Source organism: Phaethon aethereus (assembly GCF_964289735.1).
Source record: "Phaethon aethereus genome assembly, chromosome: 26".
Lineage (NCBI taxonomy): Eukaryota > Metazoa > Chordata > Aves > Phaethontiformes > Phaethontidae > Phaethon > Phaethon aethereus.
The window spans coordinates 4,877,615-4,893,305 of NC_138602.1; the positions used below are offsets into that span (position 1 = coordinate 4,877,615).

The following is a 15,691-nucleotide window of genomic DNA, read 5'->3' on the forward strand; positions in this document are numbered from 1 at the left end:
TGGAGCTCCCGTCCCACGATGCACCGCGGCTGGCGGGGCGGGCGCCGCCAGACTGCTCTGCCGCAAAGGCCTCTGGGAGATGTAGTCCCGCGGGATTCTCCGCCTCCCGCCCCGCGCCTCCTGTGGCAGCGAGGCCGGCCAGGGGGTTGAACGGGCTCGCTGCGGGGGGGCTGCCGCGGCCACGCTGCTTCCCCAGCCTCCCGACACAGCCCGGCGGCAGCGGCAGGCTGGACTACAACTCCCATGAGGCCGCGCGCGGAGTCCCCGCGTCCCTCGGGGCGGGACCAGACGCCATTTCCCATCAGGCGCGCAAACGCCTCCCAGCGGCCCCCGCGGGTGGCAGTGGCGGGGCGGACTCCATATCCCGTCGGCCCCTGCGCGCCGCTCCTCGCCCCCGCCCCTCCCGCCCGTGTTGTCGCGGCGGCCCTGAGATGGCGGCGGTGGCGGCGGGCGCGTCGGGCTCGGCGGCCGGCGCGGCCCCTCAGCAGCAACCGCCGCCTCAGCAGCAGCCGCAGCCAGCGGCGGGCGGTGCGGCGGGCTCCGGGGAGGCGGGCGGCGGAGGCGGCGGCGGGGCCGGTGGAGGAGGAGGAGGTGGCGGCGGCGCTGGGCCCGCACCGGGGTCGGGGTCGGGTGGCGGCGCGGCCGGGGGGGAGTCGTGGTACCTGGCGTTGTTGGGCCTGGCCGAGCACTTCCGCACGTCGAGCCCGCCCAAGGTGCGGCTCTGCGTGCACTGCCTGCAGGCTGTGCTGCCCCGCAAGCCCCCGGCCCGTATGGAGGCCCGCACCCACCTCCAGCTCGGCTCCGTCCTCTATCACCACACCCGCAACGGCGACCAGGCCCGCGGGCACCTGGAGAAGGCGGTGAGCCTCTGGCGGGGGGGGGCGGTTGTGAGGGGGCCCTGTCAGCGGGGCCGGCCTCTGGTGGTTGCAGACTAACCCGCTGTCTTCTCTTGCAGTGGTTGATATCCCAGCAAGTATCCTTTTCCTGGCCGCCTGGGCGAGGAGCGTCGCAGCCCGGCCACCTCGCTCCTGCAGTGAGGGCTCTGACATCAAAACGTCTCTGCAGAGAGAGCCTGGCCCTGGGGTTGGGGTATTTTTACTCTACTTCCGTGGCTGTGGAGCACTTTCTTAACACCTATGTTCTGTTAAGGGTTTTGTGGATGTTGGAGTGTTGCTGTGTTCCAGGCAGTGTTTAATATTTACTTAACTCTGATGCTGCTAGATTCCCCAGTTTGAGGATGTTAAGTTTGAGGCAGCCAGCCTTCTGTCTGAACTGTATTGTCAGGAGGTGAGTGCACTGAGACTACTTTAGAAATTGTTGCTTGTCCTGGGGCTGTAGGGCTGCATTCAATTTGAGTGTCTTTGGTCTTGGAGTAGTATATTTCTATTAATAATAGGATTTATGAGATTTTTAGAGGTCAGCTGTAGTGTAAATACAGCGTACTAAAGCATAAGTGTGGAAGATTTTGGGTCTTTCCTATTGTGAAAGTTGCTGCTGGAATTGCAATGCACGTCTTCCACAGCAAAGGAAGTTTGTGTGGCCAAAGTATTTCTTTAGGTCTCATTTAGACAAAGACAGGCTAATCTGGATGGATGGAGGGAAGTAGACAGTTTTCCTCAGGCTTTTGTTGTGTTCCTAGGGTATTTTTATGCTTTTTCTCCAGAAAAGCCTTGACTAGTCTTTACTTTCACTAAAGCAAATGTTTGCCTTTTCTCTTGTATGCGGGGGGAAAAAAGTGCACGTTAGAATAGTGGCCAAAGGAGTTAGATAATACATTTGAACAGGCTTTGAGTCAGGTGTAGATGTGTGGGCCTGCGTGTTAAATACTTGGGTTTGTTGCTTTTCATGTTTTAAGGTTCCTGACCTATGAGACTTTAATGGGAGATCAACACAGAATACAGCTAGTTTAAAAGTTGTTATTGTTAGTGATGAAGTTCCCAGTAGCCTGTTCTTTATGATGACTAGGGTGCATGCTTCTGTTTCAGAATTCAGTGGATACAGCAAAACCTCTGTTACGCAAAGCTATTCAGATTTCACAGCAGACTCCGTACTGGCACTGTAGATTGCTTTTTCAACTTGCAGTAAGTGATTTATATTGATGCCCGTGTTACTGTAGTGCTGTGATTGGAAAAAATGGCTAGAAAATATCTGTATTCGTCTTAAAAAGAGCTTGGATGCCTTCCTGCCCCCATGATTGCTGCTAATGGAGACACAAAAGAAAAAAAGTTCATACTGTAAAGTAATGATATGTTGGTAGACTACAGGTTGGATCGAGGCCTGCTTTTTAGGCAAGAAAGCAGCAAGGATCATCCTGTGGGCTCCAGTAACACACAACTTTAGAGGTAGAGCAAAATAAAATGCACCTGATGGCTTGCAGTAAATGCAAACATTTTCTTAAATCCTGCTGGAATTGGAGCTTGCCAACCTGAAGTGTTCCTTTGATTATTTTCAACCTAATTAGCACACAGCAGAACTGGGGTGGGAAAAGCAGCTGGTGCAGAGGCCTCCAAGCAATGTTACTCTTCCTGTTCTGTAATACGCTCTGAGTGTGGCTTCAGCTGCACAGGTCAGACTGTCTTTGCTTCTAGCAATAAACTGGTGCATGTTGGAATTTGCAGTGTTTAATGTTTGTTACAGTCTTCAGCTGTGTAACTGCTCTTAAAGTGCTGATTTTCCTGAGTGATCCAATGCTTTAGGCCAGGGAGCATGTGCAGAAAGTTAACTGATCAGTGGGAAGAGCAGGTAATTGCTGAAGAACTCCCCCTATTTTTCCAGGTTATGCCTCTTCTCTGGTCCTAAAGAGCCTCGAGGTGTTTAACGTGAGAGTTGAGGGAGTTAATTGCTCTTTACAAGTACTCTGCAGTGGAGAGCTAGTTAGGAGGCAATTTTATCTTTGAAGACTGTCTTAATAGTCACCTGTACTTGTCTTTTCCCCTGTCCCGATGAGCTTAAACAAGCAGACTTCCTTTAAAAGGAATTGCCAAGCACCTTTGTGTAGTTTAGGAACAGTGAATTGTGGAGAGCCTTACTTTCCTATCGATTAAAGGACAAATGTTTACTTTGCAATGAGTTAATGCTCACAAGAAGCTTAAGTGTTTTTCTCAGTGCCTTCCTCTGAATAGGATCCTTCCTCGAAGCTTGACATTCTTTGCTGATTTCTCTTCTGGTGTGGTATTTCCTTTCTGGCTTTCGCTTGACCACAGAGGCCTGTGTGTCTTGGTGCCCGTTCTTCTACAACGGTGTGGCTTTCGACCTGGGTTTGGAGAACGTAAAAAGTTGGCAGGCGGGAGGGAGTGCGACATGCTCTGGCGGCTGCACCATCCTTTCCCCGTCCCCTGAAACACACCTTGCAGGCTTTCTCTGTTGTTCCAGTTACTCCAATATAACAGTCCATGGTTACTTTGGAGCTGTTGGGATCTGATCTGTACATGATCTTAATGAATTATAACAGCTTTGCGTGGTATGAAACTGGGCTGAGACATTTGCTTTGAAATGTTACAGACTTTTTTTGGAGAATGCCAGGTGTTCCTGGAAAATGAGTCTAAAATCAGATGATATATTTAACAAGTACCAGCTTAGTGCTTGTCATGTGTAAAGCACAGGAGTAATTACATTTTTTAAAATTGCTAATTGGGTTCACAAAGAAAATGCTCATCCCTTATGGCCTTTTTTCATTTCAGCAACTACATACACTTGAAAAAGATTTAGTATCAGCATGTGACCTTCTCGGAGTTGGAGCAGAATATGCTCGGGTGGTAGGATCAGAGTACACCAGGTGAGTTCCCTGGACTTCTTTCCCTTCTCACAGAAAGTATTTTGGTTTGCTCTGCTTTTTTATTTAGAGATGTGGCCTGTGATTGCTACGTGGATTTTGCAGGCAAACCAAGGTTTCTGAGTGTTCTCTTAGATCTGAGAGTTTTTCCTGTTCTTCCTTTTTCTGTTAAAACCAATAATGTCCACTAAGACTCTGGAAGGTCTTTTTTGAAAAAAATTTTTTTTTAATGTCTTTGTCAGCAAGTTTTCCCAGTAGCCTGGTTTGGCCTTAGACTATTGTAACTGGAACTGTCCAAAGCTTAGATACAAACCTGAGAGGCTGGGATTTTGATTCCTGGGGCTATGACTGGACTGTTCCATCTAGCTTTTAAATGTGCTTTCTGTGGCAGGTTCCTTAATACTCTTTTTTTCTGTTGTCTTTGAGGGGGAGAACAGCAGATTAATTTTTTCTCAAGGTTTATGTATGCAGTTGTGGCTTGGGTAACTTTTTTTTTGAGCATGACATCATTTTGTTTTGTTTCAGAGCACTTTTTCTGCTAAGCAAGGGGATGGTAAGTTGGATGTACTTTAAAATAAACTATTTTCTTGATTAGTTACAGAGTGGTAGAATGTAACCTGCCTGAGCACAGGTTATTTGTTTTAAAGTATCTTGCACTCTTACCTGTGCTTTATATATTCTGTTTTGTTCACGTGAGCAAGCGCAGTATAAAAATACACCTGGCATAAGCATTAAGTCTGCAGGATTCCTGTGAATAAGTTTGGCTTTTTTTTTTCTCCTTTATTAATTATGACAAATAATTTTCTGGGCGGAAGAAGGATAACTGCAAATTGTCACTGGAGCTCTTGTAATTAGGGATGAAAAACCTGGTCATGTGAAAAGGCTTGTGCTCTTGCAATCAGATTTTGAGTCTGGTTTTGTTTGAAATAATAGATCAACGTACCTGGGGCTCTGCCGTGACTCTCTGAGTGTTTAATCTGTTTAGCACAAAACTCATGAATTTTTATTTAAAATTGCAGCTCCTTCTAATGGAACGAAAGCTGCAGGAGGTGCACCCTCTCCTTACCCTTTGTGGGCAGATAGTTGAAAACTGGCAAGGAAACCCCATCCAGAAGGAGTCGTTACGTGTATTCTTCTTAGTCCTGCAGGTCACGCATTACCTGGATGCTGGGCAGGTACGTGCGAGTTGGGCTGCTTGGAGTTCCCATGTGAGAACTGGGGGAAAAGAGTACTGCCTCAAAAGTAGCTAATTACTACACTGAGGAGATTTTGGGGGATTTGTTGGGGTTTTTTTTGCTGCGCCATGCTTTTTGTTAATGAAACTTAATTTCTATAGATTTTAATCACAAATGAAGTGAGGAGTGAAGAAATTGCATTCATTTCTTCTTCCCTGAGGAAAGGTTTACTGTGGTACGCTTATAACCATGGTGGCTGCTCTTCCTTCCGTATAATGTTGGTGGAGATAACAGGCTTTGTGTATAATTTTGAAAAACATCTTGAGTGTCTGTTGGTCGTATATACAAATACGAAGGGCTGATTGTTGTTAATCCTGGAACAGGCCTAAAGTAGTCACTGTTCTGTCATGCTAATGTGTGATTTATGCATGAACTAATTTCCTGAATGTGGAGATTATTTATTGCCCGGCAACTTTTCCGAACTAAGTACGTGTTCAAGCATCTGGGCTGCAGCGGCTATGTGTGATGTGAATCATCTTTTGCAGGTGAAGAGCGTGAAGCCGTGCCTGAAACAGCTTCAGCAGTGCATCCAGACCATCTCCACGCTGCATGATGATGAAATCCTGCCCAGCAACCCTGCTGATCTCTTTCACTGGCTGCCCAAGGAACACATGTGTGTGCTTGTCTACTTGGTGAGAAGCATTTTTTACTTCATGTATATTGCTAATTAATGAGGAATTGGTTAAAAATTGCTTGGAGCCAGCAGCGATAGATCCTGCAGACCATATGCTGCTTTACATTACACTGACAGTTTAATTCTGCCACGGCATCTGTGAGACTATTGCTTTCAGTGATGTCAGTGAAGAGACTGTGCAAGAAGTCTGGAAACTGGAATGTAACTTTATTAATATCTGAGCCAAATAGAGTCAGATTAACTTGTATGAAGTAGAGCGATGTTGGCTTATTTTTACCAAGAGTGATGATCTTGACTGCAAATTCCTGAAACTAGTTGCCTACTTCTTGAATATGGTTATGCTCCTAAACAATGTCAAAATTTATTTACAAAATTAAAAAGGAGAAGTTGTGTGAACTCTCAGACCTTTCCTCTTTGCAAAGATAACTTTTTGTAATCTTTCCTGTATTTTCTGGCAGGTGACAGTGATGCATTCCATGCAAGCAGGGTACCTGGAGAAGGCTCAGAAATACACAGACAAAGCACTCATGCAGCTAGAGAAGCTAAAAAGTAAGGAGAAGGATTATCATTTAGCTGATGCTGCAAGATTCCATTACTTGTTGCTAATTTAAATTTAAAAAACCCCAACAAAACCACAGCAAGCTTATTTAGCTCCCTGGGACTGCCTGCTGTCAGTCTGTTTCTGCTGCATCTAAAAACTTTGCTCTGTTTTAAAACTGAATAGTTACTTTGAATACAGAAATCAAGTTTTTGGGGTTTTTATTCTAACTCAGTAAATGGGGCTGTAAATACATGCATTTTCATGCTGTCTTTCTGATTGTCCATGTATTTGGTTATCCAAGCTTTTGATTCTCTAAAATGAGCATGTGTTCCCAAGGAGTTTTTCCTTAACTGGTGCTCAGACTCCTGCTCGTGACAGTTCAGGCATCGTGGGTTTGGTGGTGTTTGAGTGTTTCCTTTTTCTCAACCCGTGCCATCCTTCCCGTGACACGCAGAAGAGGAGCTGGGCAGTGCGCTGACTCTTCTGACACCAGGTGGTCCAGCCAAAGACATCATTCTAGATTTCCACAAAGAAATTTTTGTAGTGAAGTCTTTCTGGACTGCCTGCAGTTGAGGGAGCTGGCTAGGTGCGGGGCAGGCTGTGTGGTTAGGATGCTGATATTGTCTTAACTTCACTTACTGAGTTACTTTTCCCTCTTCAGTGTTGGACTGCAGTCCTATCTTGTCATCTTTCCAAGTTATTTTGTTGGAACACATTATCATGTGTCGGCTTGTCACGGGACACAAAGCCACGGCATTGCAGGAGGTAAAAATGGGGTTTCATCATTTCCCTAGTTGTGGATGTATGCAGTGATAACTTCTAAAATATGGGAATTTCAGTTTTGAGGAAGAAACTTGGGCTTTGGCGGGGATTCCAGCAGCGGTAAACTATTAACAGATACAGTCAGGCCTGAGTGGTGCTCAGGGTACCGCAACGTTGAAGCCGTGGAATTAGCCTCCTCTTAAATATTTTATTTAAGAACATTTTGCAGTTGCTCATAATTGACTACAGTGGCTACAACTGACACCTTCCTGATCGTACTTCGCAGTCTGATTCTGGTGTCTTTTCCCTTTCCCTCAGATTCATGACTGCAGGTGGCTTTTAATTCCTTTTAGCATTCCTGCCTTGTCCAAGTATTTCTCAGTTGTTAAGGTTCCTGCCTTTCTGTTCTTTCCACCTCTTATGTAGTTTGGGGGGAAAGAAGAGGAAATGGTGTTCTCTAATGCAAGAAGGAACTCTGCTTTTTTTCTCTTCTCACAGTCATTTTTAATTCTTGTTCAGCCATCCCTTACTTATAGGACATACTGCTGTATCATCTCAACCTCTGCTGTCAGCCTTCTCATGAGTGTACTCGGGGGACGGGGAGAAATTTAGCCTGCTAAAAGAATAATCATTGGTTCTGGCTCATAAAACTCATTACAAGCACATACCCTGTGGAAGATTTTGATTCCATTTTTTTCTGTTGCGTGCCAACTCAAATTCTGAGCGTGTCAGAAGAGATCTGTGACTCAGTTTGCAGGTGGTGCCACCATATGGTGGAGCTGCTGCAAAGCAAATAATTCAAAACCAGTTTGAGTCTGTGTCTGCGTGGGAGGCGTGTGTATGGAGCAGTGTGTACACCTCGGCTTGAGGCAAGTCTAGCCTCTGCTTTTACCTAGGAGTGTGATTTGGGATTCTTGAACCAGTCACTGAAATGTACTGAATGACGCGTGTGATGCAAGTAGGTGGATTTAAAGCATAAAATGAAATGGAGAAAAAGTATCTTAAAATACTCTTTTTTTTTTTTCCTAACAGATTTCACAAGTCTGTCAGCTCTGCCAGCAGTCTCCCAGACTGTTTTCTAATCACGCTGCCCAGCTGCACACTCTGTTAGTAAGTGTCTGTGATTAGCAGCAAACTTTTGACTTTTGGGAGGACCCTTCCAAGGCTCATAGAGTCACCAGTAACTAATGAGAACGTGGCGAGGCAGACAGCAAGGTTTCCTGCTGAGTAATGGGGTCTGCGTGTTACTGGTTGCCAGGCCTGTTGTGGGGACTCATTTAAGCCTGTGAAAGGCTTAAATCCCTTTTTAAAATGACATGTAGCACGATGTTAGTATGTAAGGTAAACACATGAGATCTATACTGTGCATGTTTGAGATGTGAGAGCTGTGTAAAGGGGAGAATTTATATAGCATTGCTATTGGAGTATTTTAAGAACTTAATCATTTTTTTTTTAGATAAATGGCTTGTTTTTTACAGGAGCATACTATTTTGAACGAGCTTGCATAGCAATTGCTTATTTTTTCCAGAGCTAAGCAAAACTAAGACTTGTTGGTTACCTTTTTTCCTGCTAATATCCTGAGTTTTCTGTGGTTTTGTGCATCCCTTTCTTTGTATTCTGGGCTTGCTGTAATTATGTTCTGTGTTACCTTAGAAATATCATGTCTTCTACAGGGCCTCTACTGCATTTCTGTTAATTGCATGGACAATGCAGAAGCACAATTTACTACAGCACTGAGGGTAAGATTTTCTTCGCGAACTATTTTCTGTGGATGTTCAATGTGGGAATGGGCTTATTGCAACTGTGTGGGTCACTGCACAGCTGAGGCTGGAAGGGAAATCTGGAGATCATCTATATTAGTTGCACTAGTTCATTTTTTTTCTATGCTGATCACAGTTCAGGTCGTGAGGATTTATTAATAGCAAAATATCAGACACCAAATCTGTGATTTATATGGGGCGAGCAAATTCTGGGATAGATGTTGAAGTATTTGACTGTGCTGTTGGTATCTTGTTCATTTTAGCTCACTACACATCAAGAACTGTGGGCATTTATTGTGACAAACTTAGCCAGTGTGTACATCAGGGAAGGCAACCGGCATCAAGAGGTAAGCTGGTTTCTGATTGTCGTTCTAAGAGTCAGAACTTTCTGGGAGAGAAAGCAAGCTACTGTGCTTGGATTATCCTTTTTTCTGAGCGTTTTTGCAAAGCAGTGCCATGTCTGGCAGCCAGGCAACTCCTTCATCAGGCTAGTGGCAGTTAACGGTAAAGAACCAGTGGTATCGGCTGGCCTAGCTGCAAACCACCGAAGCAGAGTATTCTGGAGCGTACGCAGAATTCTCTACAGCACTGGGAGGGCAAGCTTCCCCGTGCGAAGCCTGTGGTTAGCTCTGTTATCTTGACTCATTCAACCTGTTCGCTTCAGTTTCCGTTTGTGTAGGGGGTTTATGAGATAACATTAAAACCTAGCAAGGTTTAACTAAACATCCAGAAATAGGTATGTGCACGTGTGTGCTCCTTTTGCTTCAGCGGTGTGCCTGAAGCAGTATTAAGACAAAAATTCAGCTGTGTGCATTCTTGCAGTGACGTGCCTGATCCCTCTCTAGTAACTTTTCAGAGATGTGCTTGCACGTTTCTTGTGAAGGGGCTGTAAATCAACTGTAGCGCACACAGTACTTTGTTAAAAAGCTTAGAGAGTAGAAATAATGATTTTAAAAGTTGACCTTTTTTTCTTTTGAGTTGATTTCTGGTTTTAATTAAAGAGCAAATCTGGTACAGCATTCGTTTGTCTTGAACAACTTGGTTGGATATGACTGCTAGAAGTTTTCTGAGGAAATATTAACATTGTCTAGAAAATTCTATAAAGTCTGAGAAAGCATATTTTGTAAAAAAACTTGATCAAAATGGGCATGAAAACTCCTAATATTGGAATATTTGTGCTATCATCTAACCAGTACAAGTAAACTTCAGTGTGTTTGTGGTGACTTGCACCATTTTGACTTCACGTGCACTTCCTATAAAAGCACTTGCTGTCAGTACCGTAAGCCTGTGTATGTGAGAAATGCTGATTATCTTTCTTTTCCCTTCCCACTTTGTAGCTTTACAGCTTATTGGAAAGGATAAATCCAGACCATAATTTTCCTGTGAGGTGAGAATTCCAGAAACTATCTGCATGCTGGTGTTGCATTGGTGATGGTAATACTGGATTTGTAGTAGGCTTTTTTTTTTGTAAAAGAAAACAAAATAATAAACTTCTTTTCAAGGCATAAGTTCTGACCACGCATTAAATATAATGTTTTGTTTGGAGATTTGGTTATTAGGCAAATTCCTAGAAATCTGTCTGTAATGCATGTAATCACTGCACAATGCCTAGATTTCAGTGCGTTGCTTTGTCCGTAGCTCTCACTGTCTTCGAGCTGCGGCTTTCTACATCCGAGGTCTGTTCTCCTTCTTTCAAGGAAGATACAACGAGGCAAAGTGAGTATGAATTTGTGCACTTGGAAGGTGTGGGGGGGGGGGAGGGAGAAACTAAATTAAGCTTTTTAAGATAAAAATGAAAACCCCGAGGCCTTGCTTTCAAACCTGCTAGCTCTTCTCCCTGTGGATTTAGTCAGCCTTCTGTTTTACTTAAGGGGAAATACCAGGAAGCTGTTGAGTTTAGATCTCTTTAGGTCTGAATGCTAGTAGTAATACTGGCGCAGCGTTCTGCAGCGGCACATCTGAAACAAAGGCTTTTCAGAGCCTTTTCACCTCTATTACAGTCATCTTTGTGAAATGAAAGGTGAGGTTTGAGAATTAAGTGCTTTGTTTAAGGTCACCTGCAGCACACATTTATTCCTAAGTGCTAATATTTGCCAGTTGGATTAATTCAGTTCTTCATGATGCTTCTTACGTACTGGAGGGAAAGTAGAGTTTTTAAAATGTTTTATTTTTGCTTTTGTTTTGGTAGACGATTTTTGCGAGAGACACTGAAAATGTCAAATGCAGAAGACTTGAATCGATTAACAGCATGTTCTCTCGTACTCCTGGGTCATATATTCTATGTGTTAGGGAATCACAGGGTAAGCCTTCACTGTCTCTGGTATTACCATATAAATGTTTGACTTGTCATTTGCCAAAGAAAATCAGGGCGTTTTGTGAAATTAATCTTACTATAAGAATGCTTGTTTATTGGTATCCCACTAAAAGTTGGCAGCTTATTGACTTACATAATTCTGTAGCTGTAATTTGCATGTTCAGTCACACTTAACAAAGTAGTAGTGTTTGAAGTCTGTTCTAGAAGTGTGTGTTTCTAATGCCTGAAATCACTTGAAAAAAGGAGCTGAATAAAAGACAAATTAACATCATTCAACTGGATTGTTTGGAAGGAATTATGGGTACAAGCTCCTTAATTCTCACCATATGCCAGACTGCATGAAATATTTCTATTATCTTGCACAACATAGACACCATAATTCCTAGGACAGCAAAATTCCAGACAGCTTTAGATGATGTGTTTGGGTTATTGTCCCATTAAGCACTTCCACTTGTTAGCTAGAACATGGCAGCAATTAAAGTAGACAAATTTTTCGTCACAAATTTAGCATCTCCTTTATGTAATATGTATTGGCAAGGGTTGGGGGGGAAGAAAATCCATTTTGTGTTGATATCTGCTCTTCACCAGGAAAGTAATAATATGGTAGTACCAGCCATGCAGCTTGCAAGCAAGATACCAGATATGTCTGTGCAGCTGTGGTCTTCAGCTCTGTTGAGAGGTAAGTTAGGAAAAGGTCTTGTACTTACAAAAAAAAAAAGCTGCAAAAAGCCCATTGCTACTACCTGGGGATTGAGTATGGGGATGAGTATGGATTGAGTATGTATGCCAATGCCAGCGCTTGCCGAGAGACTACTTGGGTTTACAAAATACCAATAGAAGTGCAAGATGGTTCTTCCAGTTACTGATCTTCAGCCCCTTGGGCATCCTCTTTGGCTGCAGCTCTGGCACTGCTGTCAGATACTCCGCTGGGGTGTTTCGGGCGGCTGTAAGATGCCAGGGGTGAGAGGGCCCTGTAGAGCTCCAGCATCCCCATGCAACTGGTGCGAGGCAGCAGCCGGTTTCTCCTGCTGAGGCCGGGCGGCAGTTCATGATCTGAACAGCTGAAGTGGCGACCGCTTCGCACCCGTGTAGCATCTATTCTGCTGCTCTGCTTTTCTTCGACTGCAGTTCCAACTGTAGTACACATTTGATTAAGTTTCACTTAGGCTTTGCTTCTGTGTATGGGCTTTAATAAATATAAGAGACTATTATATCATTTCATACATAAATATTGTTTAATCTGATGTACGTAGGCCCCAGGATGCTTTGCTCAAATATTGACTAGCTTCTTGGCAGACCATCAACACTAATGCTGCAACTGATTTGCTCTCACTAGAAAATAATGCAGTAACTCTCTCCTTTTTCCAAGAACTTACCCCGCAGCTTTAATTTAAATTAAATTGTCATGTTTACTATTAAGCATGGTGTTCTGTGTTGAGCACTGTGAGCCAGGCTTATTTTCTGCTTTGCTGTTGCCTTTGCTACAAAACCACTTCCAGGCAATTGAAATACTTTTCTTACTCATTTCCAAGTGGTAGTTCACGTACAAAACATGCCGATAGTACAGTGATAAATCTGCTGTAGATAAACCACCACCCCGTGTTCAGCTGCTGTTGCCTCCGGTCATACCCACTAGCCTGGGAACAGCGAGAGGCAGTTTCTGTTCTGCTGTGATTTCCCCCCCCATCCCCAAGAGCTTCCTCTATAGAACTAATTACCTATTCTTAAAGAGGTGCTCCATGAGGAATAAACAAAATGCAACCACATGTTCATCGGCAGGAGGTGCAGTGTCTCAGCTCCTGCCACGCTGTGCTGCTTGTAATTTTTGGCTGGAATTGGGTGATTCTTAGTAGGTTACCATTCTTAAATCTGAGCTAATCTGAGTAAACCTCACAGAAGACAAGAGACTAGGATCAGCTTCAGTGTATGCAAAGCAGCGAGCTTCTGTAACCCTGACAAAAACAAGGATTCACCAAAGAAGTGTTGCCTGACCTCTGCAACCTGCGGTGGTGAATCCTGCAGCTGTAGCGAGAAACCTGGGAGTCTCCTCTTCCCACTAGATGGTGCTGGAAACTCAAAATGCAAACCCAAAAGGCACAGGGGCTTTTATTGGAGTGAGAAGTTTGCTTTCTCCTTTTAGAGCTACTTTAATGTTATTTTTAATAGTTGGAGACTGAAATAACACCAAATCTTGCAATGTGCGCTGCCAGTGCTATTGGGGAAAGGGAAGGCTTTCAGGTTCCCCACATGCCCCAGCTTTTCTTAAAAGGTGTTGTGGTTCAGAACTGGTAGAACTTTGGTATATAGGCTGTTTAAGTGATTCAGTCATCAAATACAGGGGTTCATCAAATATAGGGAACAGTCTTTTCAGATAAGAGAAGTATCGGCAGCATTCCTTGGTGAGCAGAGGATGCCCTTGTCTTTCAGACCTGAACAAAGCCTGTGGAAACGCCATGGATGCACACGAGGCCGCACAGATGCATCAAAACTTCTCGCAACAGCTCCTCCAGGACCACATTGAAGCGTGCAGTCTTCCAGAACACAATCTAATCACGGTAAGCAATCTCCGTCTTGCCATTAGGAGCGGTTTTGAGGCAAAACAATGTGCTTTGCGTTCCTTTGCTATTCCTTTCTTCTGCTGAGCACGCTTCTCGGTAAGTTGCCAAAATTCGGTCTACTTCCTAGTATTTAAACTGGACTGATAACAGGAAAAGGAAGCGTGACTCAATTAATTAATTCACTTCTATAAAGTTTATTTGGTGGGTATGGTCTTTGTTTCTTAGAAGTGTTTTCTTAGTATACCAGAACCTAGGTGTTTTAATTGGCTTTTGTAGCAGGTAGCCACTTCATTTTAGTGACAACTATTACTTTTGAAAGAAACTTACTGTGTCCTCAGGTTCTAATTTTAATCTTTAGGTCATCCAGTCTGCCTTGTTCTAGGGAATGCTTTGTTGTACACTGCTAAAAGTGCAGTTTCTACTGATACTTTGGCATTCCTAAGTTGGGGGTTAATTTTGTCTTCTCTATAAATCTGAATTTCCAGTTAATATACTGTTTGATGTTTGCATAACCACTGCCTTAAGGGGCAGCCTTCTCTGCACTTCAAATATTGATGTCCTTCCTGTCAGAAACACTTTTAACACTGTTTTAAAAATACAGAATGGTTTCCTAAGCTGCAGCTCCGCAAGGGTGTAAGCTAATTTGCTGTTCTGGACTGAAATGATGTCCAAATGGGAATGTGAGATGCGAGGAACTTGACATCTTTTTCCGAACATCCCCTTCTGGGGAGAAGAAAGGGGGCAAAAAAGGCCAATAGGAAGATGCTGTTTGCTGGCTTTGCTCGCAAAGGGATCCTGAGCCTTGAGAATGAAAGTGTTTGTGACACAGCCTGTGTCAAGACCCCCACAGCCAGGTGCCCATCTCCATCCGTGGGCCAGGCATAGAGATGTGAGCCAGTGCTCCAGCCTCCCCTGTCTTTGCTTGCCATTGCTGGCTTTTGCATAATCTCTGCTGGATTAAAAACGTAGCGGGGGAAGAGGATTAAGAAACAAATATTAAATCTGCACATTTTAGAAGATTTTTGACTAATGTGAGAGGAAAATATTTTAGTAATGGGTGAGAACCAGAGGCTTTACTTGCTCTGGAAGCGCTATAGCCGCAGTGTATAGCAGGCTCAAACACTTCTAAAGTTGGGTCCCTCGTTTGTGCAAGCCGTGGTTTCCCGTGTTTGGACGGTCGGAGGTTTACCTGTGAGAGCAGGAAATGCTTTCACTTGATCGCGGTTCACCCTGGATGCAGCAGGGAAGTCAGCTAGGCTTGGAATGACAGGCATGTGGAGTGGCTTCAGAAAAAATACTCTTCAAGGGACAGGAGCTCCACGCATGTAAAACGAAGTCAAACCTGATATGCAACTTCTTGTGATGAAATCTTTTAATTATCTCAAGGTCTGTACGGCGAGCACCTTGCTCTGGCCTCGCTGCCATTCCTCCCCAGGCTGCGGCTGTAGGATTTTCATGCTGTTTGTTATCTTTCAGTGGACAGATGGACCACCTCCTGTACAGTTCCAGGCACAGAATGGACCGACCACAAGCCTGGCCAGTCTCCTGTGAAAAAGAATAACTATCAGGACAGTGCGTTTAAAAGGAAAAAGAAAAAAGCCAAAAAAAAAGGAGGAAAAAATTCACGCAAAATCTTTTCTTCAAAGAAAAGGCAGCAAATTCCTCTTCTAGTGAGGGCCTTGTAGGAAACAGATTGCATAAAGACAACGTACATTTCATAGACTTGCAAAGAGAGAAGGGCATTTTAAGCTGCTTTTACATAATGTGTGTGAATATACAGCTAGTGTGTATATACCTACTGGTTTTAATCTGCTTTCCTCTTACTGAGAATTAAGGTTTAGTCCAAAGGACACTTGTTCCTTAAGATGTTAGATACCTACTTTTTAAAAATTGTCACAGGAAATGAAGAGGACTCGCACAGTTTTGAATACCAGTTGTATTCTAAATACTTAGACCTTCCCTGGAGTATGATGCATGCCATTTTTAATGTTTCCTGTGCCCTTCCACTCCTGGGATTAATTGGGTTAAATCATGATTGATTGTAGGGTGCCCTAAAGTTCTAAATTTAGTTTTTGTGGCAATATTTTTTCCTCCCAGTTGTGCGCGAGTCGTTGC

The 15,691-nt window shown here is 43.9% G+C and overlaps 1 protein-coding gene across 1 annotated transcript; it reads left to right on the top strand.

Moving 5' to 3' along the window:
• Positions 1 to 313: 313 nt before the first annotated feature.
• MAU2 (MAU2 sister chromatid cohesion factor) lies at positions 314 to 15,226 on the top strand. The gene is made up of 19 exons (XM_082011116.1): positions 314 to 860; positions 956 to 973; positions 1,222 to 1,287; positions 1,986 to 2,081; positions 3,681 to 3,775; positions 4,298 to 4,325; positions 4,792 to 4,947; positions 5,493 to 5,639; positions 6,100 to 6,190; positions 6,844 to 6,947; positions 7,977 to 8,054; positions 8,618 to 8,683; positions 8,968 to 9,051; positions 10,042 to 10,091; positions 10,343 to 10,420; positions 10,893 to 11,004; positions 11,607 to 11,697; positions 13,446 to 13,573; positions 15,053 to 15,226. The coding sequence occupies exons 1-19, from the start codon at positions 432 to 434 to the stop codon at positions 15,125 to 15,127; spliced, it is 1,992 nt and encodes a 663-aa protein (XP_081867242.1). The 5' UTR covers positions 314 to 431; the 3' UTR covers positions 15,128 to 15,226.
• The last annotated feature ends 465 nt before the right edge of the window (positions 15,227 to 15,691 follow it).